This window comes from Carassius gibelio, chromosome B12, assembly GCF_023724105.1.
Source record: "Carassius gibelio isolate Cgi1373 ecotype wild population from Czech Republic chromosome B12, carGib1.2-hapl.c, whole genome shotgun sequence".
NCBI classification, from domain to species: domain Eukaryota; kingdom Metazoa; phylum Chordata; class Actinopteri; order Cypriniformes; family Cyprinidae; genus Carassius; species Carassius gibelio.
Genome location: NC_068407.1, coordinates 19,294,960 through 19,322,489, shown reverse-complemented (window position 1 = coordinate 19,322,489; position 27,530 = coordinate 19,294,960). Strand labels below are relative to the sequence as shown.

The 27,530-nt window shown below is 34.2% G+C and overlaps 1 protein-coding gene across 6 annotated transcripts; it reads right to left on the bottom strand.

The window, feature by feature from the left end:
* Positions 1 to 273: 273 nt before the first annotated feature.
* On the bottom strand, positions 274 to 26,236 carry LOC127969542 (carbonic anhydrase 4). 6 transcript variants are annotated; one of them, XR_008156322.1, is made up of 10 exons: positions 26,010 to 26,234; positions 25,713 to 25,782; positions 25,571 to 25,597; positions 25,250 to 25,420; positions 25,012 to 25,163; positions 24,859 to 24,939; positions 24,714 to 24,786; positions 24,469 to 24,632; positions 23,359 to 24,043; positions 274 to 851 (listed from the first exon to the last, which is right to left on the bottom strand). XR_008156322.1 is itself a non-coding variant. In XM_052571588.1 (10 exons), exons 1-10 carry the CDS (start codon positions 26,010 to 26,012, stop codon positions 23,459 to 23,461), a joined length of 1,254 nt encoding a protein of 417 aa, XP_052427548.1. In that variant the 5' UTR covers positions 26,013 to 26,236; the 3' UTR covers positions 22,805 to 23,458. The 6 variants fall into 6 exon arrangements, 5 of the variants coding, with proteins under 5 accessions (XP_052427548.1, XP_052427546.1, XP_052427550.1 ...); XM_052571588.1 differs by lacking the exon at positions 274 to 851 and having other exon boundaries at positions 22,805 to 23,654; positions 23,727 to 24,043; positions 26,010 to 26,236; XM_052571586.1 differs by lacking the exon at positions 274 to 851 and having other exon boundaries at positions 22,805 to 23,843; positions 23,880 to 24,043; positions 26,010 to 26,235.
* Between the last annotated feature and the right edge of the window lie 1,294 nt (positions 26,237 to 27,530).

Sequence of the window (27,530 nt, the reverse complement as noted above, 5' to 3'; positions counted from 1 at the left end):
AATTAAGTTTCATCAAATGACCCTTTAAACTTCTCATGGACCGATGACGTAAATACACCTGCATCAAATAACTTGAAAGATCAAAGTGCATTTTTTTTGTATACTTCCAAGTGAATTCGTTTGAAAGTTATAGACTTAGGATTAATCCTATGGCTTAAATTTTCCTTTTTGGCTGAACAAACCATTTAAAAAAAAAAAAAAAGCACACACACACACACACACACACACACACCACAAACTTGCCTCCATTGTACAAAATGATTGACCAACACATTTTTTTATACCATAAATGGTTTTAATAAACTTTAATGAATTAAGCTTAAAAGACAAGTTAATTTAAAAAAAAAAAAAAAAAAAAAAAAAAAAAAGAGTTTTGAAAAACCATTGACATTCACACAGCAGACAAGGACACCTTGTGCGCACTTAACACAAATCCAGCAATTACAGTGACACCGATGAGAACCTACAAACCAAAATCAGAGTGAGAAACCAGTCACAAGCACTAGATATGGTTTAACTTTAAGGGAGTCTTTTTTTCTAAAAAATAAAAAGGTTGATTTAGTGACACATCCTCAGCATGTTGCCTACATTGTTCAAAAACCATTGCATTTCAATCTGTAAAGCAGACACTAAAGTCATGTCACAATAAGTGCATTTATGCGAAGACTACAAGCAGCTCAAATGCTTTCAAAGCTGTGCATGAAAGTCAAACATTTAACCCTCTATGAAACACACCCAGCACTGCAACAAAATAAGACCTGTAGTGCACAACCTGAAAGGCAGTTTCATATTAAACCATCTCAGGAAACTAGCCAAAAACAAGGAAACACTGGAATACAATGAAATTAAACCTTTACAACATTAAATCAGTTAAAAATTTGACATTGCAGATGCTTTTTTTTTAATACAAATAACATTTTCAAAAATCACATAGCCATCTTAATCTCAGCATTTTGTGAACCATTTACAAAGATAGAACACAGTACAGCATAATGACACTCAGAGGAAAAATGTAAGCCTGGGATAGGTTTGTTGCGGTTGATGCTGGCTTTAGAATTCTAGTAGTTTTAAGACCCAATTTTGGCTTAAGGCCAGTAGTTTTGGTAGCAGATGTTGGTTTTATAATAGCCGTGGTTTTGGTACCTGATGTCGGCTTCATAATAGCAGTGGTTTTGGTACCTGATGTCGGCTTCATAATAGCAGTGGTTTTGGTAGTCGAAGTCGGCTTCATAATAGCAGTGGTTTTGGTACCTGATGTCGGCTTCATAATAGCAGTGGTTTTGGTAGTCGAAGTCGGCTTTAGAATAGCGGTGGTTTTGGTAGTCGAAGTCGGCTTCATAATAGCGGTGGTTTTGGTAGTCGAAGTCGGCTTCATAATAGCGGTGGTTTTGGTAGTCGAAGTCGGCTTTAGAATAGCGGTGGTTTTGGTAGTCGAAGTCGGCTTCATAATAGCGGTGGTTTTGGTAGTCGAAGTCGGCTTTAGAATAGCGGTGGTTTTGGTAGTCGAAGTCGGCTTCATAATAGCGGTGGTTTTGGTAGTCGAAGTCGGCTTCAGAATAGCGGTGGTTTTGGTAGTCGAAGTCGGCTTCATGACAGCGGTGGTTTTGGTAGTCGAAGTCGGCTTCAGAATAGCGGTGGTTTTGGTAGTCGAAGTCGGCTTCATGATAGCGGTGGTTTTGGTAGTCGAAGTCGGCTTCAGAATAGCGGTGGTTTTGGTAGTCGAAGTCGGCTTCATGATAGCGGTGGTTTTGGTAGTCGAAGTCGGCTTTAGAATAGCGGTGGTTTTGGTAGTCGAAGTCGGCTTTAGAATAGCGGTGGTTTTGGTAGTCGAAGTCGGCTTCATAATAGCGGTGGTTTTGGTAGTCGAAGTCGGCTTTAGAATAGCGGTGGTTTTGGTAGTCGAAGTCGGCTTCATAATAGCGGTGGTTTTGGTAGTCGAAGTCGGCTTCAGAATAGCGGTGGTTTTGGTAGTCGAAGTCGGCTTCATGACAGCGGTGGTTTTGGTAGTCGAAGTCGGCTTCAGAATAGCGGTGGTTTTGGTAGTCGAAGTCGGCTTCATGATAGCGGTGGTTTTGGTAGTCGAAGTCGGCTTCAGAATAGCGGTGGTTTTGGTAGTCGAAGTCGGCTTCATGATAGCGGTGGTTTTGGTAGTCGAAGTCGGCTTTAGAATAGCGGTGGTTTTGGTAGTCAAAGTCGGCTTTAGAATAGCGGTGGTTTTGGTAGTCGAAGTCGGCTTTAGAATAGCGGTGGTTTTGGTAGTCGAAGTCGGCTTCATGATAGCGGTGGTTTTGGTAGTCGAAGTCGGCTTCATGATAGCGGTGGTTTTGGTAGTCGAAGTCGGCTTTAGAATAGCGGTGGTTTTGGTAGTCGAAGTCGGCTTTAGAATAGCGGTGGTTTTGGTAGTCGAAGTCGGCTTTAGAATAGCGGTGGTTTTGGTAGTCGAAGTCGGCTTCAGAATAGCGGTGGTTTTGGTAGTCGAAGTCGGCTTCAGAATAGCGGTGGTTTTGGTAGTCGAAGTCGGCTTCATGATAGCGGTGGTTTTGGTAGTCGAAGTCGGCTTCAGAATAGCGGTGGTTTTGGTAGTCGAAGTCGGCTTCATGATAGCGGTGGTTTTGGTAGTCGAAGTCGGCTTCATGATAGCGGTGGTTTTGGTAGTCGAAGTCGGCTTTAGAATAGCGGTGGTTTTGGTAGTCGAAGTCGGCTTTAGAATAGCAGTGGTTTTGGTAGTCGAAGTCGGCTTTAGAATAGCGGTGGTTTTGGTAGTCAAAGTCGGCTTTAGAATAGCGGTGGTTTTGGTAGTCGAAGTCGGCTTTAGAATAGCGGTGGTTTTGGTAGTCGAAGTCGGCTTTAGAATAGCAGTGGTTTTGGTAGTCGAAGTCGGCTTTAGAATAGCGGTGGTTTTGGTAGTCGAAGTCGGCTTCATGATAGCGGTGGTTTTGGTAGTCGAAGTCGGCTTCATGATAGCGGTGGTTTTGGTAGTCGAAGTCGGCTTCAGAATAGCGGTGGTTTTGGTAGTCGAAGTCGGCTTTAGAATAGCGGTGGTTTTGGTAGTCGAAGTCGGCTTTAGAATAGCAGTGGTTTTGGTAGTCGAAGTCGGCTTTAGAATAGCAGTGGTTGTGGTAGGCGATGTTGGCATTAGGAGGCCAGTAATTTTGGTACCCACTATCGGTGACCTCACAATCCTGCCATTGATGGGCTGAACACCCCTGAATGTGTTGGTCATTAGAGGGGAGTTGGAGTTTTTATTGATGTAGACAGTCGTAGTGAAGAGGTCAATCTATTTGGAGAAATCAAAATAATTTGAGCCAAATAGACCCTTTGATCCTACACTGCCAATGGGGGATGGGGGCACATAAAATTAAGCACTATAGGCAAATGTATTTGAAACTAAAATTGCAACCATTTGCATCCATTTTTCTAGTTTTCAAGATTAATTTGTTCAAATGGCTTTCAATTTGCATAAGTTTTATGAAATCTTATGCCTGATTGACCCACCACAGGTTAAGCCTATTTAAAGTAATCAAATTTATGTGCAATCCAAATATTGAATTTAGGCCCAAATATTTTTAGGAATACGGTCTAGACTTACCAAATCTTGGCTGACTTTAATGGGGTCTTTAAAGATGGTCCAAATCACACCTTCATCACAGTTTGGTGTAGTCAAAGACCCAAGATAGCGGTAATACTTAGTACGGTCCACTCCAGAAAGCAGATCATCCATGGTGAGCTTGTCGGAAACACGTGTTTTATCACCTGAAACAATACATACATTAACTTCTTTACATTACCAGCATACAGAACCACTTTCCTAATACTGTAGGATTGGGTCCAAACCTGCACTGGCAATTTCTGTGAGATAAGACATTAAGAGTTTCCAGCTCTCTGGTTTCCCAGTGTCATTAGAGGCCTGTGGGGGATTTAATTTAAAAGTCAGTTTAAAATCTTCTCCAAATATCAGAGACAACGAGGCAACATACCTCAATGAAGAAACCAAAAGCTGCTAATATCGAATCATTTGGCAGACTGCCATTGTGTTCAGCCTTACTCACGATATGCAACTGAAATACACACATCCTTTTAGAAAACCAGCAAAAACCAAGCTTTACATTTGATTTTCTTGATTTTCATACCTCCATAGAGTATCGTTTGCCATTCACACTATGTTCAGACCCAGGTGTGGCACTGCCATTACCCCAGTGAAAGTGAAACTGAGTACTTGCAAACAGGCCTGGCAGACCACCTCCTTCCACATGCATTTTCTTGTGATCAAGTGTAACTTGAACTGACGAGTAAAACAAATGTATTTTTCTCCCAGTTAGCCAGTTTTTCCCCCTCTACACAAAAACTTAAGATGAAACACACTACTTACTTGTGGTGCCAGTGTTTGTGATTTCAGTTAAGGTTGCATCTTCATTGTAGCCCGTGAAGGTGAAAGGAGTCAGAGTAGTATTAGTGTGCACATCGGTGGTTACAATGTCTATGGGAGACTGTTGAGTGCCATTACGGTCTTTTTCTGCGATTATGTGCCAAACGATGTCACCTGAAATGCAGAAAAAGCTTTCAAAACATCCTCACCTAGCTATTAGCATCAAATAATGTATAAGCTCTCATTTTGAAACCGCAGTGAACAGAACTCATAAATTCAAAAAGTCTCCACCCCCCCAAAAAAATAAAAATAAATACTACTTACTACATGAAGCCTTATGATAGCACCAAGCTAAGAAGCAGCACATGAAAAGGGAGAGTTATTTTGAAAACTCACATAATACACAATGATGCAAGGGTCACAGAAGTGACAAAGTAACCAAATGACAAAACAAACACTTACAAATGGAGTTAGGTGCACTGTGCAACATGTGCAACAGACAAGCAGCAAGGCAGGTTATAAAAACATTCACCTAAAAAAAAAATATATTTTTTTTTATAGTAAAAATACTACCCATTTATGTTATGTAATTATCTGGCAGATCCATTAACAAGATCTAGAAATGCATAGGTCATTATAACTTTTAAACTATACATATTAAAAGCATATGAAATAATTTATTTTGAACATTTTTGTGAGTCTTGTGATTTTGTTAGGTTTTAGTGCAAAGAAAAACTGATATCTTACCATTTTAGACAATGAAATGATTATACTCTATCAGTCCTAAACTACAACACTTAACATTACAGTCACTTTTTTTTATCAGAAGCCAAAACTTGGCTCCTGTAAAATTGGCAAAACCCTGTTCAAGAACCACTATGCATGTAAAAAAAATTATACTAAAAGGGTTTTCAAAGTTCTGAAATGGGCAAAGACATGACTATAACCAGGTATGAAAATGAGCTCAATGAGACAGGTGGTACCTAATGGGTGTTAAGTAATTAAGGCCTATTTGGTTCAGGTGCTTGATGGAAATTGAAGTTGACAGCAATCAAACTCCATCCCCAAACAGCTAGTTTGATGGTCACTTTATAACCAAGGTTCCATGTTCAGTTGGTTTCCTTTTGTGCATGTCTGATGCAACTTATGCAATTTAAGGAAAGAAATGTTATAATCAGTCAGTGATGTATAAATTATCCAATCGTCATATCCGAGTAAAAGTAAAAATACCTTTGTCTATTCTGACTCAAGTTAAGTTAGAGTAGCTCATTAGAAAAAAAAGAAAAGAAAAAAAAAAGATTTAAAGTAATATCAGACATTAAAGTCATATTAAAACGTTTTAAGCATTAAAACATGCTTAAGACGAAAGAATGGAAAACAGAGAATGTTTGAGTACACGTGCATTAACATTTTATTTTATAAAAATAAATGTATTTAAATTGTCTTCATCCTAATCTTCAGGGCTGTTCGATATGAAAAAAAAAAACTATTGCGATTTCTTTGATCAATTTAGAGATTTCAATTTTAATCACAATTTTGACACACACAGATATGCTTTACAGTCATAAATGCATTCAGGATGATTTTGAAACATATTTCCAAAAGAAAAACAATTAGACCTTTATCAAAAAGTTGTTAGGTCTCTAGACCAGACATAAGTGAAAAATAATCACTATAGTTAAGGTGTAACCAAATAGACTTATGGCAAAAAAATGTATAAATAAATAAATCCAGTGTCCAGGGACTTTTTTTTTTCTTTTTTTGCCATGCATTGTTCATAGAGCTCATTAATTGTAGCGGTGCAGTGCGTATACACTGTGTATGCAGTCAGCAGCGAGAGCGCATAAATGTAAGTGAAAGCACATTAATTTAATGCACAAGTGTGAATCTCTCCGCTCCCATGCAGATTTCCTTTGCTTTGTCAAAAAACCAGACATGCTTGCTCAGATACACGCTGCTCTCGCCCGGAGAAAGTGTGCACACTTAAAATGTGTCTCCTCTCACCTGTGTACTCACAACTCTCTCTATGCTCATGTGCAAGATATTAATTATTTTTGCACATTTTTATTTATAGCCTTCTACCGCGTTCAGTGTGAACACTCTGATTTGTTAACATGGGCTCGGAAAAAAGGCGCATAACAGACAGTGTGTGAACCTGGAGTCCGGGAGACCAGGAGTCAGAGATGCATTCAATTAATAATAATTTTACTTAAAGAAAATAGTTTGCAGTTTCATCTGCAGAAGTCAGCTTCAGAACTCTCAACGGAGTTTGTAGGCCGCACTGCGTACAACTCAGAATCAACAGCAATTATACTCCAGACAGAAGATACTAATTACGTCAAAGTACTGGTCATCAGAAATCTGATTGGTTCCAAAACCTAGATAAACTCCACATTTGGACATAAGCATCTCCCGCATATCTCCAATGATTGTAGCAGGCGTCAGCACTGTTGAAGAAGACACCTCATCTCAGGTCAGGATGTCAGCAGAAACAGAGCATAGGTGCTGACACACACACACATACACACAGCACCCATATCTACAATTCAAGGTTTTCTAGCATTGGCAAGTGTCTTATCATTACGGTTGGATACACACACATAATATGCAGAAATTAATCTTGAGGAATAGAAATACAGGATAGAGCAGGAATCCTAATGTCTAATATACATTTCTAAAAGTCACAGTTCTCTTGTTCCTCGCAGCACAGGTAGAAGATAGCTGGCCATGTGACCCCAGGAGAAGGAATACACTCAACATGTGTTCACACCTGTTATTCTATATACTACATATATTCTATATACTCTTATCACTTCTGAAAGGATAAACATGTATTCTCTATCTATACGAGTATAGATGGCTTTTTACTTATTTAGTTAAAATCAAACAATCTTGGAGGCTAAATATTCATGAATAACTTGATAAATAGTCACACACAATAATGAAATAATGAAATAATTAATATAGTGAAGGAAGGATATAACCAGGGCGACATTATCCACTCATCCTCTCCTTCAAATATAAATAATAAGCTAGTATTTCTTTAATGAACTAGCAAAACTATCATCAACTTATTTGGACCCTGGGCTGCAAATACTTTTTTTCTTTTTTCTGAAATTTAGTCTTATAAATCATCTGAAAGCTTTCCATTGATGTATGGCTTTTAAGGTCTGACAATATTTGGCAGAGATACAATTATTTGAAAATCTGGATTCAGAGTGTGCAAAAAAACATCAAAATACTGAGAAAATTGCCTTTAAAGTTGTCTAAATGAAGTTCTTAGTAATGTATATTACTATTAAAAAAATTTGTTTTGATATAGTTATGGTACGAAATTTTCTAAATATATAGAATATGATCTTTGCTTAATATCATAATTATTTTTGTCATAAAAAAATAGATAATTTTGACACATACATTTTTTTTGACTATTGGCAAAAAATTTTGGAAAAATGATTTGAAAATGGTTTGAAAATTGTTGGGTTTGTCGATATTTTCCCATCAGTTGCTTGCAAAACAACCCAAATTGAGATACCTTCAACCAAGCAATATTGATTGCTCACACATGAATTCATTTATTACTATCAAAAAAACTTGAAATCCTAATTGTTATTGATTTTATTTATACAAATAAACATATGAAGGAGAAACAATTGCATACAGAAGCCATGTGTGCTGATGTTACATTTGAGATCTATGACTTCACCCCCTGAACTTTCCCTTGCTTTGTTTTGTACTTTCTCATTGGCTAGATATAGACATGGACAGACATAAAGATGCACTCGCTGATCAAACAGTCCATTGGCTGGTTTGAACAGGTCTGTTATAACCTCTGTTCACAGGTGTGTCGAGCACAGACAGCAGCCTAAAGATAACCCCTTTTGTGCTCTTCCCAGCATTTTAAAGAAACATCATATTTTAAAGAAATCTTCCATGGATTGGGTATTACAAAGGGAACTTTGTGCAAGTTAAAGCATGGCTTTATAAAGCTTTTGTGCGTACGCACACATTAAGGATGAAATCTACATAGAGTTTTATACATGAGGCCCCCGCACGACTGTGAGTCACTGACAGGTTAAGAGGGCTTTTACACTGGGCTCCTTTGCTGTGGTCCGAGCTCAAGCTTGATTGTTCCCTGCGCTGCCTGCAGCGTTGGTCTGCTTTCACACTCAATAGTTGTATCAAACCTAGTTGCGTTTACAGTCACCTTATGTCATCGCAAACTCACACGGAAAATGCATGGAGAACACAACACACAAAACACTATACACAAAATACACCAGCTGCGCAGGGCCCCCAAAACACCAGGGGGCACCTTGCTCCATTTCATTTTTTTATTTGGCCAGCAGTTATGAACACTTGAAAGATAATTTAATGTAATGCAGTGTGCAGTCACCCTTTCTACGTAAAAATCTGTAAAATCATGTGAATGTCAAAGTATTGATGGTGACTAAAAACAACTAATTGAAAGTGTACAGAGCTGCAGAAGAGACACTATTTCTCAAGCTCTTTCCGCAAGTGTGATTCGAACCAGAGTGAAATACAAACAAATGTGCTTCATTCATTTGTTCATAACCACTTATTCCCCAGAAGGATTAAGCTCTGATAAAACATTTCCATTAATTTTTGTTAGATTTTTATACAATTGTAATATTTGTGTTACAAAATGCTTTCTATGTGTTCAGGTTTGACTGTAGTAATAATTCAAAAACTGACGCTTCAAATCAAAATTTCAAACTGAAAAAATAATCTTAACCTTTAAAAAAAAGTTTTAATGTTAAATGTTAAAAGTTTAATGTCTAAATATACCCACAACTTAATAAAAATAAGTATTTATGTCAAAAACATTTTTATATAGGAATCTGCTAAACCACGGAATTGCAGATGTTTTTCTTATTTTACTCCCAACAGATGTCACTAATCTGGTTTCAAAAACTGAATTTTAAAGGCACTAACTCTATTTTAACATTAAATACTTTGCATTCTTTGAAAAGTAATATAAAAATATATATATATTTTAAAGGGGGATGAAATGCTATTTCATGCATACTGAGTTTTTTACACTGTTAAAGAGTTGGATTCCCATGCTAAACATGGACAAAGTTTCAAAAATTAAGTTGTACGTTTGAAGGAGTATTTTTGTTCCCAAAATACTCCTTCCGGTTTGTCACAAGTTTCTGAAAGTTTTTTTCGAGTATGGCTCTGTGTGACGTTAGGAATTTCCTTATATGGGTCCTAAGGCACTTCTGCCGGAAGAGCGCGCGCTCCCGTATAGCAGAGCACTGAGAGCACAGACATTCACTGATCAGAGCGAGAGCATCACGAAAAGTCACAAAAGAAGTGTGTTTTTTGTTGCCAGGGCAAGACAACCCTGCACAGATTACCAAAAAAAAAAAAAAAAAACAGCATTAAGGGACCAGTTGATGGAGTTTATTTTTACAGAGCATCAACGGAGTTCTGCAAGTGTTTTTGTTTGTTCCCTGCATTTCGAAGATGCTTGTTCACAAGGCCCAGTTTGACGACGGATTTGCGTATCGTTTATTTCTTAAGAATGAAGCAATCCCAAGGAAAAGGGTCACAATCGTGTGTTGGAACCGCAGGCGGTGAGTAAAACTGCTTCAAATATCTCTGCCTCCTTGTTAGTGCGTCCCCTCCCATGCCAGAGACCCGGGTTCGAGCCCCGCTCGGAGCGAGTCGTTGCTGCTGCTGCTTTCGTTCAGTTTCAGCTTATGGATCTGATTCTGGATCATAAATAAACGGCTGAATCTGACTGTTAGCCATGGTTTGTTTTGAATGATGGGTTTTCCCTCACGGTAATGTCACAGCTTCCACATGCTTTCAACGCAAAAGCCTATTCGCGCTCGTGATTCTTTAGCTCCGCCCACACATCACGCCTCCAGCCGGTCGCGTTTTTCCGGGAAAAATCGGTACAGACTATCTTTCTCTTATGAATATAATACAACTAAAGACTTTTTGGATTTATGAAGGATGCAGTACTACTCTATATGTACTCAAGATTAACAGGATATTGAGTGAAAATGAGCATTTCACCCCCCCTTTAAATAGTTTTTTTTTTTTTTTTTTCAATGGACAGAAATTTATCGTAATTACTGCATAACTCCACTGACGATTTTTTTTTAAGGAAACGTATATGAATACCAGGTTTCCAAGCAAGTTTTGCACCGCACACAAAATCTGGTTAAATACATTTGCATATAATAATCCCAACTGACTCTCTATCTACTAGATGCACGTTCAATGTTCTTTGTTGATAAATATTAGTCATTTATTTATTAGCCTATTAAAACCAATGCCAATGCAAAAGCACACAAAATAAATCACTGGGGACCGCATCGGCGTTATTGTGGAAAAATCATATGCTTTTGGAATCATTTTTATGAATTTATGAATTTAATAAAAGCAAACTTATAAAAGCAAACTTTCTTATATTCTAGATTCATTAGACACAATGAAACAAGTTTTTTTTGTTTTAATTCTGATGGTTATGACAAAGCTTAGGAAAATAAAAAATTCTGTATCTCTAAAATTGGAATATTCCATTTTAAACTTGATTAGTTTGCACTAGGGACAGGGGAGACATGACCCCCCCGATTCATAGTGAACCGATTCATCCCCCCTCACTATCTCAATGAAAGGCTGTAATGGTAAACAGGATTAATCTGATTTTAAGGGGGCGTGTCTTGTCCTGATAGCGAGAAGAGCGCTCAATTTGAGTGCACAAGACACATATTACCTCACATTTACATTTAGTAGGCGCTTTTAATCAAAATTAGCATATTAGCAGATCAACTACAGATTGAGATGGCAGATAAAAAAAAAAGGTGGGTTTACAATCAGGCAAGAGAGTTCGGTAAAACTGGCAAGATATTCACAGATTCGACTTTTCCGGATCAATAACTCGCGAGCAAAACGTTTTTGGTACACGATTAATGCCTCTTTTTACTCGTAGTGATGTAGTAAACGAGCTACAAGCGAGTTTGCCTGAAAACAAGCTTTCCTCCGCTCTGTACAAAATACGTTGATCTCAATGCGCTGGCGTCTGAGAGACAAGTCCTAAGGGACCGTCTGCAAAGTGCGAAACGCGAAAAAGGTTACTAATAAAATACTCAATAACTTCACAGTAACACACTGTACTGTCACCAAATTCAGTTCACACATCACTGCTCTCGTGCTGCTTATACTACAATGTTGGTTTTAAAAATAGTTGCTTTTGCACAATTTTTATGATTTTTTTTTATTATTAAAACGTTAATAACGTTACTGTAACACACTGTACACACCAAATTCAGTTCACACATCACTGCTCTCCTACTGGTTATACTACAACACTTATATTGAAAATAGTTGCTTTTGCACAATTTTTATGATTTTTTTTGTTATGAAAAACAGTTAATAACTTTACTGTAACACACTGTACTTTCACCAAATTCAGTTCACACATCACTGCTCTCCTGCTGGTTATTCTGCAACAATCATTTTGAAATTAAATGATGTTGCACATTTTGTATTATGAAAAATAGTTAATAACTTCACCGTTATAGAACATAATAGTTAATAACTTTAATTTAACACACTGTACTTTCACCAAATTCAGTTCAAACATCACTGCTCTCCTGCTGGTTATAGTACAACTTTCATTTTGAAAGTAATTGCTTTGGCACATTTGTTTTGAATTTTTATTATGAAAAATAGTTAATAACATCACCTTTATTGAACATAATAGTTCATAACTTTACTTTCACACACTTTACTTTCACCAAATTCAGTTCACACATCACTGCTCTCCTGCTGGTTTAACTACAACACTCATATTGAAAATAATTGCTTTGGCACATTTTTTATTATTTTTTATTATGAAAAATAGTTAATAACTTTAATGTAACACACTGTACATTCATCAAATTCAGTTCACACATCACTGCTCTCCTGCTGGTTGTACTACAACTTTGATTTTGAAAGTAATTGCGTTGGCTGATTTGTTATGATTTTTTAATTAAGAAAAATAGGTAATAAATCACAATTATTGAACATAATAGTTAATAACTTTAATATAACACACGGTACTTCCACCAAATGCAGTTCACAAATCACTGCTTTCCTGCTGGTTATACTACAACTTTCATTTTGAATGTAATTGCTTTTGCAAATTTTTTTATGATTTTTTTATTATTAAAAATAGTTAAAAACTTCACCATTATTGAACATAATAGTTAATAACTTTACTGTAAAAGAGTGTACTTCCACCAAATTCAGTTCACACATCACTGCTCTACTGCTGGTTATACTACAACTTTGATTTTAAAAGTAATCGCTTTGGCTCATTTGTTTTGATATGTTTATTAAGAAAAATTGCTAATAACTTTACTGTAACACACTGTACTTTCACCAAATTCAGTTCACACATCACTGCTCTCCTGCTGGTTATACTACAACTTACCTTTTGAAAGTAATTGCTTTGGCACAGTTTTTATATTTTTTTTTGTTTTGAAAAATAGTTAATAACTTCACCATTATTGAACCTAACAGTTAATAACTTTACTGTAACACACTGTACTTTCACCAAATTCAGTTCATACATCACTCCTCTTCTGCTGGTTATACTACAACTTTGATTTTGAAAGTAATTGATGTTGCACATTTTTTATTATGAAAAAAGTTAATAACTTCACCGTTATAGAACATAATAGTTAATAAGTTTACTGTAACACACTGTACATTCATCAAATTCAGTTCACACATCTCTGCTCTTCTGCTGGTTATAGTACAACTTTCATTTTGTAAGTAATTGCTTTGGCACATTTTATTTTTTATTTTTATTAATAAAAATAGTTAATAAATTAATCATTATTGGACATAATATTTAATAACTTTACTGTAACACACTGTACTTTCACCAAATTCAGTTCACACATCACTGCTCTCCTGCTGGTTATTCTACAATGTTGGTTTTAAAAAGAATTGCTTTTGCACAATTTTCTATGATTTTTTTTTATTATGAAAACGTTAATAACGTTACTGTAACACACTTTACTTTCACCAAATTCAGTTCACACATCACTGCTCTCCTACTGGTTATACTACAACACTTATATTGAAAATAGTTGCTTTTGCACAATTTTTATGTTTTTTTGTTATGAAAAACTGTTAATAACTTTACTGTAACACACTGTACTTTCACCAAATTCAGTTCACACATCACTGCTCTCCTGCTGGTTATTCTACAACAATCATTTTGAAAGTAATTGCTTTGGCAAATGTTTAGAATTTTTATTATGAAAAATAGTTAATGAATTCACCATTATTGGACATAATAGTTAATAACTTTAATGTAACACACTGTACATTCATCAAATTCAGTTCACACATCACTGCTCTCCTGCTGGTTGTACTACAACTTTGATTTTGAAAGTAATTGCGTTGGCTCATTTGTTATGATTTTTTAATTAAGAAAAATAGGTAATAAATCCCAATTATTGAACATAATAGTTAATAACTTTAATATAACACATGGTACTTCCACCAAATGCAGTTCACAAATCACTGCTTTCCTGCTGGTTATACTACAACTTTCATTTTGAATGTAATTGCTTTTGCAAATTTTTTATGATTTTTTTATTATTAAAAATAGTTAAAAACTTCACCATTATTGAACATAATAGTTAATAACTTTACTGTAAAAGAGTGTACTTCCACCAAATTCAGTTCACACATCACTGCTCTACTGCTGGTTATACTACAACTTTGATTTTAAAAGTAATCGCTTTGGCTCATTTGTTATGATTTGTTTATTAAGAAAAATTGCTAATAACTTTACTGTAACACACTGTACTTTCACCAAATTCAGTTCACACATCACTGCTCTCCTGCTGGTTATACTACAACTTACCTTTTGAAAGTAATTGCGTTGGCTCATTTGTTATGATTTTTTAATTAAGAAAAATAGGTAATAAATCACAATTATTGAACATAATAGTTAATAACTTTACTGTAACACACTGTACTTTCACCAAATTCAGTTCATACATCACTCCTCTTCTGCTGGTTATACTACAACTTTGATTTTGAAAGTAATTGCTTTGGCACATTTTTTAGAATTTTTATTATGAAAAATAGTTAATGAATTCATCATTATTTGACATAATAGCTAATAACTTTAATGTAACACACTGTACATTCATCAAATTCAGTTCACACATCACTGCTCTCCTGGTTGTTATTCTACAACACTCATTTTTAAATTAATTGATGTTGCACATTTTTTATTATGAAAAAAGTTAATGAATTCACCATTATAGAACATAATAGTTAATAAGTTTACTGTAACACACTGTACATTCATCAAATTCAGTTCACACATCACTGCTCTCCTGCTGGTTGTACTACAACTTTGATTTTGAAAGTAATTGCGTTGACTCATTTGTTATGATTTTTTATTAAGAAAAATTGCTAATAACTTTACTGTAACACACGTTTTTTCAACCAAATTCAGTTCACACATCACTGCTCTCCTGCTGGTTTTACTACAACACTCATATTGAAAATAATTGCTTCGGCACATTTTTTATTATTTTTTATTATGAAAAATAGTTAATAACTTTACTTTAACACACTGAACTTTCATCAAAATCAGTTCACACATCACTGCTCTCCTTATGGTTTTACTACAATACTCATATTGAAAATTATTGCTTTGGCACATTTTGTATGATTTTTTATCATGAACAATATTTCATAACTTTACTGTAATGCACTGTACTTTCACCAAAATCAGTTCACACATCACTGCTGTCTTGCTGGTTATCCTACAACACTCATTTTGAAATTAATTGCTTTTGCATATTTTTTTGGATTTTTTTTATTATGAAAAATAGTTAATAACGTCACCGTTATTGAACATAATAGTTAATAACTTTACTGTAAGAGACTGTACTTTCACCAAATTCAGTTCACACATCACTGCTCTCATGCTGGTTATACTACAATGTTCATTTTGAATGTAATTGCTTTGGTACATTTGTTATGATTATATATTAAGAAAAATAGTTAATTACTTTTCTGTTACACACTGTACTTTCATTAAATTAAGTTCGCACATCACTGCTCTCCTGCTGGTTTTACTACAACACTCATATTGAAAATATTTGTGCCGGCACATATTTTATGATATTTCTTATTATATTTCTTCTTATTAAAATAAGTTACTGTAAACTTAATGACACTGTGAGAGTATCTAGTATGTTAGGTGGGTAACAACATAATTTGTGTGAAGTATTCTTATTTTCATTATGTGCTATTAAATTCTACAGTTAAATAAAAAGTAAACTGCATTAGGTATCTTAGTTGAGATACATGTTTGTATTGTGCAGAAACAAAGTCCATAAATTAAGTAATTTTATTACATCGTGAAGTTATGTAGTTACAAAGTTATTACCTATTTTCCATAATAAACAATCATAAAAAAGAAATATGCAAAAGCAATTATTTTCAAAATAAATGTTGAAGTATAAACAGCAGGAGAGCAGTGATGTGTGAACTGAATTTGGTGGAAGTACAGTGTGTTACAGTAAAGTTATTACTATAATTTCCAATAACTGTGAAGTAATTAACAATTTTTCATGATAAAAAAGGTAAATAATGTGCCAAAGGAATTACTTGCAAAATGAAAGTTGTAGAATAACCAGCAGAAGAGCAGTGATGTGTGAACTGAATTTGGTGAAAGTGCAGTCTGTTACAGTAAAGTTATTAACTGTTTTTCATTATAAAAAAAATCATAAAAAATGTGCAAAAATTTTTTTATTTCAATATGAGGGTTGTAGTATAACCAGCAGGTGAGCACTGATGTGTGAACAGAATTTGGTTGAACAAACGTGTGTTACAGTAAAGTTATTAGCAATTTTTCTTAATAAAAAAATAATAAAAAATGTGCCAAAGCAATTACATTCAAAATGAATGTTGTAGTATAACCAGCTGGAGAGCAGTGATGTGTGAACTGAATTTGGTGAAAGTACAGTGCATTACAGTAAAGTTATTAACTATTATGTACAATAATGGTGAATTTAACTATTTTTTATAATAAAAAATCATAATAAATGTGCCAAAGCAATTACATTCAAAATGAAAGTTGTAGTATAACCAGCAAGAGAGCAGTGATGTGTGAACTGAATTTGGTGGAAGTACAGTGTGTTACAGTAAAGTAATTAACTATTGTTCAAAATAAAACATCATAAAAATTGTGCCAAAGCAATTACTTTTAAAATGAAAGTTGTAGTATAACCAGCAAGAGAGCAGTGATGTGTGAACTGAATTTGGTTAAAGTACAGTATATTACACTAAAGTTATTAGAAATTTTTCTTAATAAAAAATCATAACAAATGAGCCAAAGCAATTACATTCAAAATGAAAGTTGTAGTATAACCAGCAGGAAAGCAGTGATTTGTGAACTGAATTTTGTGGAAGTACAGTGTGTTACATTACAGTTATTAACTATTATGTTCAATAATGGTGATGTTGTTAACTATTTTTTCATAATAAAAATTCAAATAAATGTGCCAAAGCAATTACTTTCAAAATGAAAGTTGTAGTATAACCAGCAGGAGAGCAGTGATGTTTGAACTGAATTTGATGGAAGTACAGTGTGTTACAGTAAAGTTATTAACTATTTTTCATAATAAAAAATGTGCCGAAGCAATTATTTTCAATATGAGTGTTGTAGTAAAACCAGCAGGAGAGCAGTGATGTGTGAACTGAATTTGGTTGAAAAAACGTGTGTTACAGTAAAGTTATTAGCAATTTTTCTTAATAAAAAATCATAACAAATGTGCCAAAGCAATTACATTCAAAATGAAAGTTGTAGTAAAACCAGCAGGAGAGCAGTGATATGTGAACTGAATTTGGTGAAAGTACAGTGTGTCACAGTAAAGTTATTAACTGTTTTTCATAAACAAAAAAACATAAAAATTGTGCAAAAGCAACTATTTTCAATATAAGTGTTGTAGTATAACCAGCAGGAGAGCGGTGATGTGTGAACTGAATTTGGTGAAAGTACAGTGTGTTACAGTAAAGTTATTAACTATTTTTCAAAATAAAAAATCATAACAAATGTGCCAAAGCAATTACATTCAAAATGAAAGTTGTAGTATAACCAGCTGGAGAGCAGTGATGTGTGAACTGAATTTGGTGAAAGTACAGTGCATTACAGTAAAGTTATTAACTATTATGTACAATAATGGTGAATTTAACTATTTTTTATAATAAAAAATCATAATAAATGTGCCAAAGCAATTACATTCAAAATGAAAGTTGTAGTATAACCAGCAAGAGAGCAGTGATGTGTGAACTGAATTTGGTGGAAGTACAGTGTGTTACAGTAAAGTTATTAACTATTGTTCAAAATAAAACATCATAAAAATGGTGCCAAAGCAATTACTTTTAAAATGAAAGTTGTAGTATAACCAGCAGTAGAGCAGTGATGTGTGAACTGAATTTGGTGGAAGTACAGTCTGTTACAGTAAAGTTATTAACTATTATGTTCAATAATGGTGATGTTATTAACTATTTTTAATAATAAAAAATCATAACATATTTGCAAAAGCAATTTCTTACAAAATGAAAGTTGTAGTATAACCAGCAGGAGAGCAGTGATGTGTGAACTGAATTTGGTTGAAATACAGTGTGTTACAGTAAAATTATTAACTAATATGTTCAATAACGGTGACGTTCTTAACTATTTTTCATAATAAAAATCATAAAGAATGTGCAAAAGCAATTAATTTCAAAATGAGTGTTGTAGTATAACCAGCAAGAGAGCAGTGATGTGTGAACTGAATTTGGTTAAAGTACAGTATGTTACACTAAATTTATTAGAAATTTATCTTAATAAAAAAATCATAACAAATGAGCCAAAGCAATTACATTCAAAATGAAAGTTGTAGTATAACCAGCAGGAGAGCAGTGATGTGTGAACTGAATTTGATGAATGTACAGTGTGTTACATTAAAGTTATTAACTATTATGTCCAATAATGGTGAATTCATTAACTATTTTCCATAATAAAAATTCTAAACATTTGCCAAAGCAATTACTTTCAAAATGAAAGTTGTAGTATAACCAGCAGGAGACCAGTGTTGTGTGAACTGAATTTGGTGAAAGTACAGTTTGTAACAGTACAGTTATTAACTATTTTTCATAATAAAAAATAATAAAAAATGTGCCGAAGCAATTATTTTCAATTTGAGTGTTGTAGTAAAACCAGCAGGAGAGCAGTGATGTGTGAACTGAATTTGGTTGAACAAACGTGTGTTACAGTAAAGTTATTAGCAATTTTTCTTAATAAAAAATCATAACAAATGAGTCAACGCAATTACTTTCAAAATCAAAGTTGTAGTATAACCAGCAGGAGAGCAGTGATGTGTGAACTGAATTTGATGAAAGTACAGTTTGTAACAGAAAAGTTATTAACTATTTTTCATAATAAAAAAATAATAAAAAATGTGCCAAAGCAATTATTTTCAATATGAGTGTTGTAGTAAAACCAGCAGGAGAGCAGTGATGTGTGAACTGAATTTGGTGAAAGTACAGTGTGTTACAGTAAAGTTATTAACTGTTTTTCATAACAAAAAAACATAAAAATTGTGCAAAAGCAACTATTTTCAATATAAGTGTTGTAGTATAACCAGTAGGAGAGCATTGATGTGTGAACTGAATTTGGTGAAAGTAAAGTGTGTTACAGTAACGTTATTAACGTTTTCATAATAAAAAAAATCATAAAAATTGTGCAAAAGCAATTATTTTTAAAACCAACATTGTAGTTTAAGCAGCAGGAGAGCAGTGATGTGTGAACTGAATTTGATGAATGTACAGTGTGTTACAGTAAAGTTATTAGCTATTATGTCCAATAATAGTGAATTCATTAACTATTTTTCATAATAAAAATTCTAAAAAAATGTGCCAAAGCAATTTCTTTCAAAATGAAAGTTGTAGTATAACCAGCAGGAGAGCAGTGATGTGTGAACTGAATTTGGTGAAAGTACAGTGTGTTACAGTAAAGTTATTAAATATTATGTCCAATAATGATTAATTTATTAACTCTTTTTATTAATAAAAATAAACAAAAATGTGCCAAAGCAATTACTTACAAAATGAAAGTTGTAGTATAACCAGCAGGAGAGCAGAGATGTGTGAACTGAATTTGATACATTTACAGTGTGTTACAGTAAACTTATTAACTATTATGTTCTATAACGGTTATTAACTTATTAACTTAAGTTATTAACTTATTTCGTAATAAAAAATGTGCAACATCAATTAATTTCAAAATGAGTGTTGTAGAATAACAAGCAGGAGAGCAGTGATGTGTGAACTGAATTTGGTGAAAGTACAGTGTGTTACAGTAAAGTTATTAACTGTTTTTCATAACAAAAAAATCATAAAAATTGTGCAAAAGCAACTATTTTCAATATAAGTGTTGTAGTATAACCAGTAGGAGAGCAGTGATGTGTGAACTGAATTTGGTGAAAGTACATTGTGTTACAGTAAAGTTATTAACTGTTATGTTCAATAATGGTGAATTCATTAACTATTTTTTCAAAATAAAAAAATATAAAAACTGTGCCAAAGCAATTACTTTCAAAAGGAAAGTTGTAGTATAACCAGCAGGAGAGTAGTGATGTGTGAACTGAATTTGGTGAAAGTACAGTGTGTTACAGTAAAGTTATTAACTATTATGTCCAATGATGGTGAATTCATTAACTATTTTCCATAATAAAAATTCTAAACATTTGCCAAAGCAATTACTTTCAAAATGAAAGTTGTAGTATAACCAGCAGGAGAGCAGTGATGTGTGAACTGAATTTGGTTGAAAAACAGTGTGTTACAGTAAAGTTGTTAGCAATTTTTCTTAATAAACAAATCATAACAAATGAGACAAAGCAATTACTTTTAAAATCAAAGTTGTAGTATGACCAGCAGTAGAGCAGTGATGTGTGAACTGAATTTGGTGGAAGTACACTCTTTTACAGTAAAGTTATTAACTATTATGTTCAATAATGGTGAAGTTTTTAACTATTTTTAATAATAAAAAAATCATAAAAAATTTGCAAAAGCAATTACATTCAAAATGAAAGTTGTAGTATAACCAGCAGGAAAGCAGTGATTTGTGAACTGCATTTGGTGGAAGTACCGTGTGTTATATTAAAGTTATTAACTATTATGTTCAATAATTGTGATTTATTACCTATTTTTCTTAATAAAAAAAATCATAACAAATGAGCCAACGCAATTACTTTCAAAATCAAAGTTGTAGAATATCCAGCAGGAGAGCAGTGATGTGTGAACTGAATTTGATGAATGTACAGTGTGTTACATTAAAGTTATTAACTATTATGTCCAATAATGGTGAATTCATTAACTATTTTTCATAATAAAAATTCAAAACAAATGTGCCAAAGCAATTACTTTCAAAATTAAAGTTGTACTATAACCAGCAGGAGAGCAGTGATGTTTGAACTGAATTTGGTGAAAGTACAGTGTGTTAAATTAAAGTTATTAACTATTATGTTCTATAACGGTGAAGTTATTAACTATTTTTCATAATACAAAATGTGCAACATCATTTAATTTCAAAATTATTGTTGTAGAATAACCAGCAGGAGAGCAGTGATGTGTGAACTGAATTTGGTGAAAGTACAGTGTGTTACAGTAAAGTTATTAACTGTTTTTCATAACAAAAAAATCATAAAAATTGTGCAAAAGCAACTATTTTCAATATAAGTGTTGTAGTATAACCAGTAGGAGAGCAGTGATGTGTGAACTGAATTTGGTGAAAGTACAGTGTGTTACAGTAACGTTATTAATGTTTTCATAATAAAAAAAATCATACAATTTTTGCAAAAGCAACTATTTTTAAAATCAACATTGTAGTATAAGCAGCACGAGAGCAGTGATGTGTGAACTGAATTTGGTGACACTACAGTGTGTTACTGTGAAGTTATTGAGTATTTTATTAGTAACCTTTTTCGCGTTTCGCACTTTGCAGACGGTCCCTTAGTACTTGTCTCTCAGACGCCAGCGCATTGAGATCAACGTATTTTGTACAGAGCGGAGGAAAGCTTGTTTTCAGGCAAACTCGCTTGTAGCTCGTTTACTACATCACTACGAGTAAAAAGAGGCATTAATCGTGTACCAAAAACGTTTTGCTCGCGAGTTATTGATCCGGAAAAGTCGAATCTGTGAATATCTTGCCAGTTTTACCGAACTAGGCAAGAGGTAGGATCCGCGTTAATATTGGAACAGGTTTCCAACCGTGGAGATTGGAATTGGACACATTCTTTTTGATAGGGGAGTAACGTTGATTTTGCGTTGTTTCACACAACTTATTCATGTTGGCTTTTGTTTGAATATGCTTGTGTCATCTTCGCTTGTTTCCGCGATCGTCGTTGCCATGGTTGCATATGTACATGTGGGACGAAGATTAAAAAAAAAATAGGGGCGAGGCACGGTGGTCGGGAAAGCTCAACTTCACAAAACGCATTCAAATAGAAAAAGCACCAGCAAATTAATAAAACATCATCAGTTTGACAGCACACGCTGCAAATACTCGCAACACAATGAAATAAAAAAAACAACAAGCTGCAAATGCTCACAACACAAATACTAAGACCTGCAAATACTCAACACAAAATTACCCCAGCAAAAAGAATTTAAAAGTTTTTTTTTTTTTGTATCAATTACCATTTGTATAACCATGGTTGTACAAATACCATGGTTAAACTATGGTTAGAGTAGTAAATCCATGGTTATTTGTTGATTACAGTAACGCTTTTTTGTTTGCTTTTTTTAATGTATTTATTAATTTTCAATAGTAAATAGGTCATTTAGTTTTTGTAAGGTAAGTTGTAAGAGTTAGCCAGCTTACATAACCTCACATTTACAGTAATTGTGTATTTAGTATAATATTTCACACACAATAAAAAAAATAAAATAAAAAATAAAAAAAACCACCCCCCTAAGAAATCGTATTATAAACGAGTACGTTTTCCAAGGTGACATGTTGGGATGTGTTTGAATAAGCCATTTTCGAGGAGTGAGGCAGAGTCTTAACTTTCATGAAGAAAGTCTCTTTGGATGCGAGATGTTATTCTTTGCAACTTTACGCACCCAGAGCTTGTAACACTCTAAAGAGAAAAGCAAAAAATTAAGTTGCATCATATGACTCTTCAAACTTCTCATGGACCCATGGCGTACAACACCTGCCAAGTTGCATCAAATAGCTTGAAAGATCAAAGTGATCATTTTTAATCTTTTTTTTTTTTTTAATTTGATTGAAAGTTGTACACTTAGGATTAATTTATGGCTTAAATTTTCCTTTTTGGCTGAATGAACCCTTGCCTCCATTCTGTAAAATGATTGACGACACAAATGTAATTTTTTATACCATAAATGGTTTTAATAAACTTTAATGAATTAAGCTTAAAACACAAGTTAAAAAAAAAAAAAAAAAAAAAAAAAAAAAAAAAACACCTTTGTACAAATGAGTTTTGAAAAACCATTGACATTCACACAGCAGACAAGGACACCTTGTGCGCACTTATTAACACAAATCAAGCAGTGAGAAACCAGTTACAAGCACTAGATATGGTTTAACTTTAAGGGAGTCTTTTTTTTTTTAATTAAGAGGTTGACTCAGTGACACATCCTAAGCATGTTGCCTACATTGTTCAAAAACCATTGCATTTCAATCTGTAAAGCAGACACTAAAGTCATGTTACAATAAGTGCATTTATGCAAAGACTACAAGCAGCTCAAACGCTTTCAAAAATGTGCATGAAAGTCAAACATTTAACCCCCTATGAAACACACCCAGTACTCCAACCAAATAAGACCTGTAGTGCACAACCTGAAAGGCAGTTTCATATTAAACCATCTCAGGAAACTAGCCAAAAACAAGGAAACATTTGAATACAATGAAATTAAACCTTTACAACATTAAATCCGTTAAAAATTGACATTGCAGATGTTTTTTTTTTTTATACAAATAACATTATGCCATGTTAATCTCAGCATTTTGTGAACCATTTACAAAGATAGAACACCGTACAGCATAACGACACTCAGAGGAAAAATGTAAGCCTGGGATAGGGTTGTTGCGGTTGATGCTGGCTTTAAAATTCTAGTAGTTTTAAGACCCAATTTTGGCTTAAGGCCAGTAGTTTTGGTAGCAGATGTTGGCTTTATAATAGCAGTGGTTTTGGTAGCCGGAGTTGGCTTTATACTAGCAGTGGTTTTGTTAGCCGATGTTGGCTTTATACTAGCAGTGGTTTTGTTAGCCGATGTTGGCATTATAATAGCAGTGGTTTTGTTAGCCGATGTTGGCTTTATAATAGCAGTGGTTTTGTTAGCCGATGTTGGCTTTATACTAGCAGTGGTTTTGTTAGCCGATGTTGGCATTATAATAGCAGTGGTTTTGTTAGCCGATGTTGGCATTATAATAGCAGAGGTTTTTTTAGCCGATGTTGGCATTAGGAGGCCAGTAATTTTGGTACCCGCTATCTGGGACATCACAATCCTGCCATTGATGGGCTGAACACCCCTGAACGTGTTGGTCATTAGAGGGGAGTTGGAGGTTTTGTTGATGTAGACAGTCGTAGTGAAGAGGTCAATCTATTTGGAGAAATCAAAATAATTTGAGCCAAAGAGACCATTTGATCCTACACTGCCAATGGGGAATGGGGGCACATAAAATTAGATGTTAAAAGTTTAATGTCTAAATATACCCACAACTTAATAAAAATAAGTATTTATGTCAAAAACATTTTTATATAGGAATCTGCTAAACCACGGAATTGCAGATTCCGTGGTTTAGCACTATAGGCAAATCTATTTGAAACTAAAATTGGAACCATTTGCATCCATTTTCTAGTTTAAGATTAATTTGTTCAAATGGCTTTCCATTAGCATAAGTTTTATGAAATCTTATGCATGATTGACCCACCACAGGTTAAGCCTATTTAAAGTAACCAAATTTATGTGCAATCCAAATATTGAATTTAGGCCCAAATATTTTTAGGAATACGGTCTAGACTTACCAAATCTTGGCTGACTTTAATGGGGTCTTTAAAGATGGTCCAAATTACACCTTCGTCGCAGTTTGGTGTAGTCAAAGACCCAAGATAGCGGTAATACTTAGTACGGTCCACTCCAGAAAGCAAATCATCCATGGTGAGCTTGTCGGAAACACGCGTTTTATCACCTGAAACAATACATACATTAACTTCTTTACATTACCAGCATACAGAACCACTTTCCTAATACTGTAGGATTGGGTCCAAACCTGCACTGGCAATTTCTGTGAGATTAGACGTTAAGATTTTCCAGCTCTCTGGTTTCCCAGTGTCATTAGAGGCCTGTGGGGGATTTAATTTAAAATAGTCAATTTAACATTTTCTCCAAAAATCAGAGGCAACGAGGCAACATACCTCAATGAAGAAACCAAAAGCTGCTAATATCGAATCATTGGGCAGACTGCCATTGTGTTCAGCCTTACTCACGATATGCAACTGAAATACACACATCCTTTTAGACAACCAGTAAAAACCAAGCTTTACATTTGAATTACTTGATTTTCATACCTCCATAGGGTATTGTTTGCCATTCACACGATGTTCAGATCCAGGTGTGGTGCTGCCATTACCCCAGTGAAAGTGAAACTGAGTACTTGCAAACAGGCCTGGCAGACCACCTCCTTCCACATGCATTTTCTTGTGATCAAGTGTAACTTGAACTGACGAGTAAAACAAATGTATTTTGTTCCCAGTTAGCCAGTTTTTCCCCCCTACACAAAAACTTAAGATGAAACACACTACTTACTTGTGGTGCCAGTGTTTGTGATTTCAGTTAAGGTTGCATCTTGATTGTAGCCGGTAAAGGTGAAAGGAGTCAGAGTAGTATTAGCCTGCACATTGGTGGTTACAATGTCTATGGGAGACTGTTGAGTTCCATTACAGTCTTTTTCTGCGATTATGGGCCAAACGAGGTCACCTGAGATGCAGAAAAATCTTTCAAAACATCTTCAACTAGTTATTAGCATCAAATAATGCAGAAGCTCTCATTTTGAAACCGCAGTGAACGGAGCGCATTATAAAAGTTCAAAAAGTTTCCACCCAAAAAAATAAATAAAACACTACTTACTACATGAAGCCTTATGATAGCACCAAGCTAAGAAGCAGCACATGAAAAGGGAGAGTTATTTTGAAAACTCACATAATACACAATGATGCAACAGTCACAGAAGTGACAAAGTAACCAAATGACAAAACAAACAAACACTTACAAATGGAGGTAGGTGCACTGGGCAACATGTGCAACAGACAAGCAGCAAGGCAGGTTATAAAAACGTTCACCTAAGAAAAAAAATTAATAATAATAATGAAATAAAAGCAGTAAAAACAATACCCATTTATGGTATGAAATTATCTGGCAGATCCATTAACAAGATCTAGAAATGCATAGGTAATTATATATTTTAAACAATACATATTAAAAGCATATCAAATAATTTATTTTGCACATATATGTGAATTTTGTGATTTTTGTTAGGTTTTAGTGCAAAGAAAAACTGATATCTTACCATTTTAGACAATGAAAAGATTATACTCTATCAGTCCTAAACTACAACACTTAACATTCCAGTCACTTTTTTTTTTTTTTTTTATCAGAAGCCAAAACTAGGTTCCTGTAAAATCGGCAAAACCCTGTTCAAGAACTACTATGCATGTAAAAAAATGTATACTAAAAGGGTTTTCAAAGTTCTGAAATGGGCAAAGACATGACTATAACAAAATCGAGGTATCAAAATGAGCTCATTGAGACAGGTGGTACCTAATGGGTGTTAAGTAATTAAGGCCTATTTGGTTCAGGTGTTTGATGGAAATTGAAGTTGACAGCAATCAAACTCCATCCCCAAACAGCTAGTTTGATGGTCTCTTTATAACCAAGGTTCCATGTTCAGTTGGTTTCCTTTTGCATGTCTGATGCAACTTATGCAATTTAAGGAAAGAAATGTTATAGTCAGTGATGTATAAATTATCCAATCGTCATATCCAAGTAAAAATACCTTTGTCTATTCTGACTCAAGTTAAGTTAGAGTAGCTCATTAGGGAAAAAAAAGAAAAGGAAAAAAAAGATTTGAAGTAAAATCAGACATTAAAGTCATATTAAAACTTTTTAAGCATTAAAACAGAGAATGTTTGAGTACATGTGCATTGACATTTTATTTTATTAAAATAAATTTATTTAAATTGTCTTCATCCTAAATTAAAGGGTGCATTGTGTAAACAGTGATTGTGTTGTTAAACCAAAAATATCAACCCATGTATAAGGTGTAGGGGAATTACAGTTAAAATCCAAGGACCAGATATGATGAATGAAGACCAGGAGTCGGAGATGCATTCAATTAATAATAATTTTACTTAAAGAAAATAGTTTGCAGTTTCATCTGCAGAAGTCAGCTTCAGAACTCTCGACGGAGTTCTTAGGCCGCTCTGTGTACAAATCAGAATCACCAAAAATTATACTCCAGACAGAAGATACTAATTACGTCAAAGTACTGGTCATCAGAAATCTGATTGGTTCCAAAACCTAGATAAACTCCACATTTGGACATAAACATCTCCCGCATATCTCCAATGATTGTAGCAGGCGTCAGCACTGGTGAAGAAGACACCTCATCTCAGGTCAGGATGTCAGCAGAAACAGAGCATAGGTGCTGACACACACACACACATACACACAGCTCCCTTATGTACAATTCAAGGTTTTCTAGCATTGGCAAGTGTCTTATCATTACGGTTGGATACACACACATAATATGCAGAAATTAATCTTGAGGAATAGAAATACAGGATAGAGCAGGAATCCTAATGTCTAATATACATTTCTAAAAGTCACTGTTCTCTTGTCCCTCGCAGCACAGGTAGAAGATAGCTGGCCATGTGACCCCAGGAGAAGGAATACACTCAACATGTGTTCACACCTGTTATTCTACATACTAAATATATTCTATATACTCTTATCACTTCTGAAAGGATAAACATGTATTCTCTATCTATACGAGTATAGATGGCTTTTTACTTATTTAGTTAAAATCAAA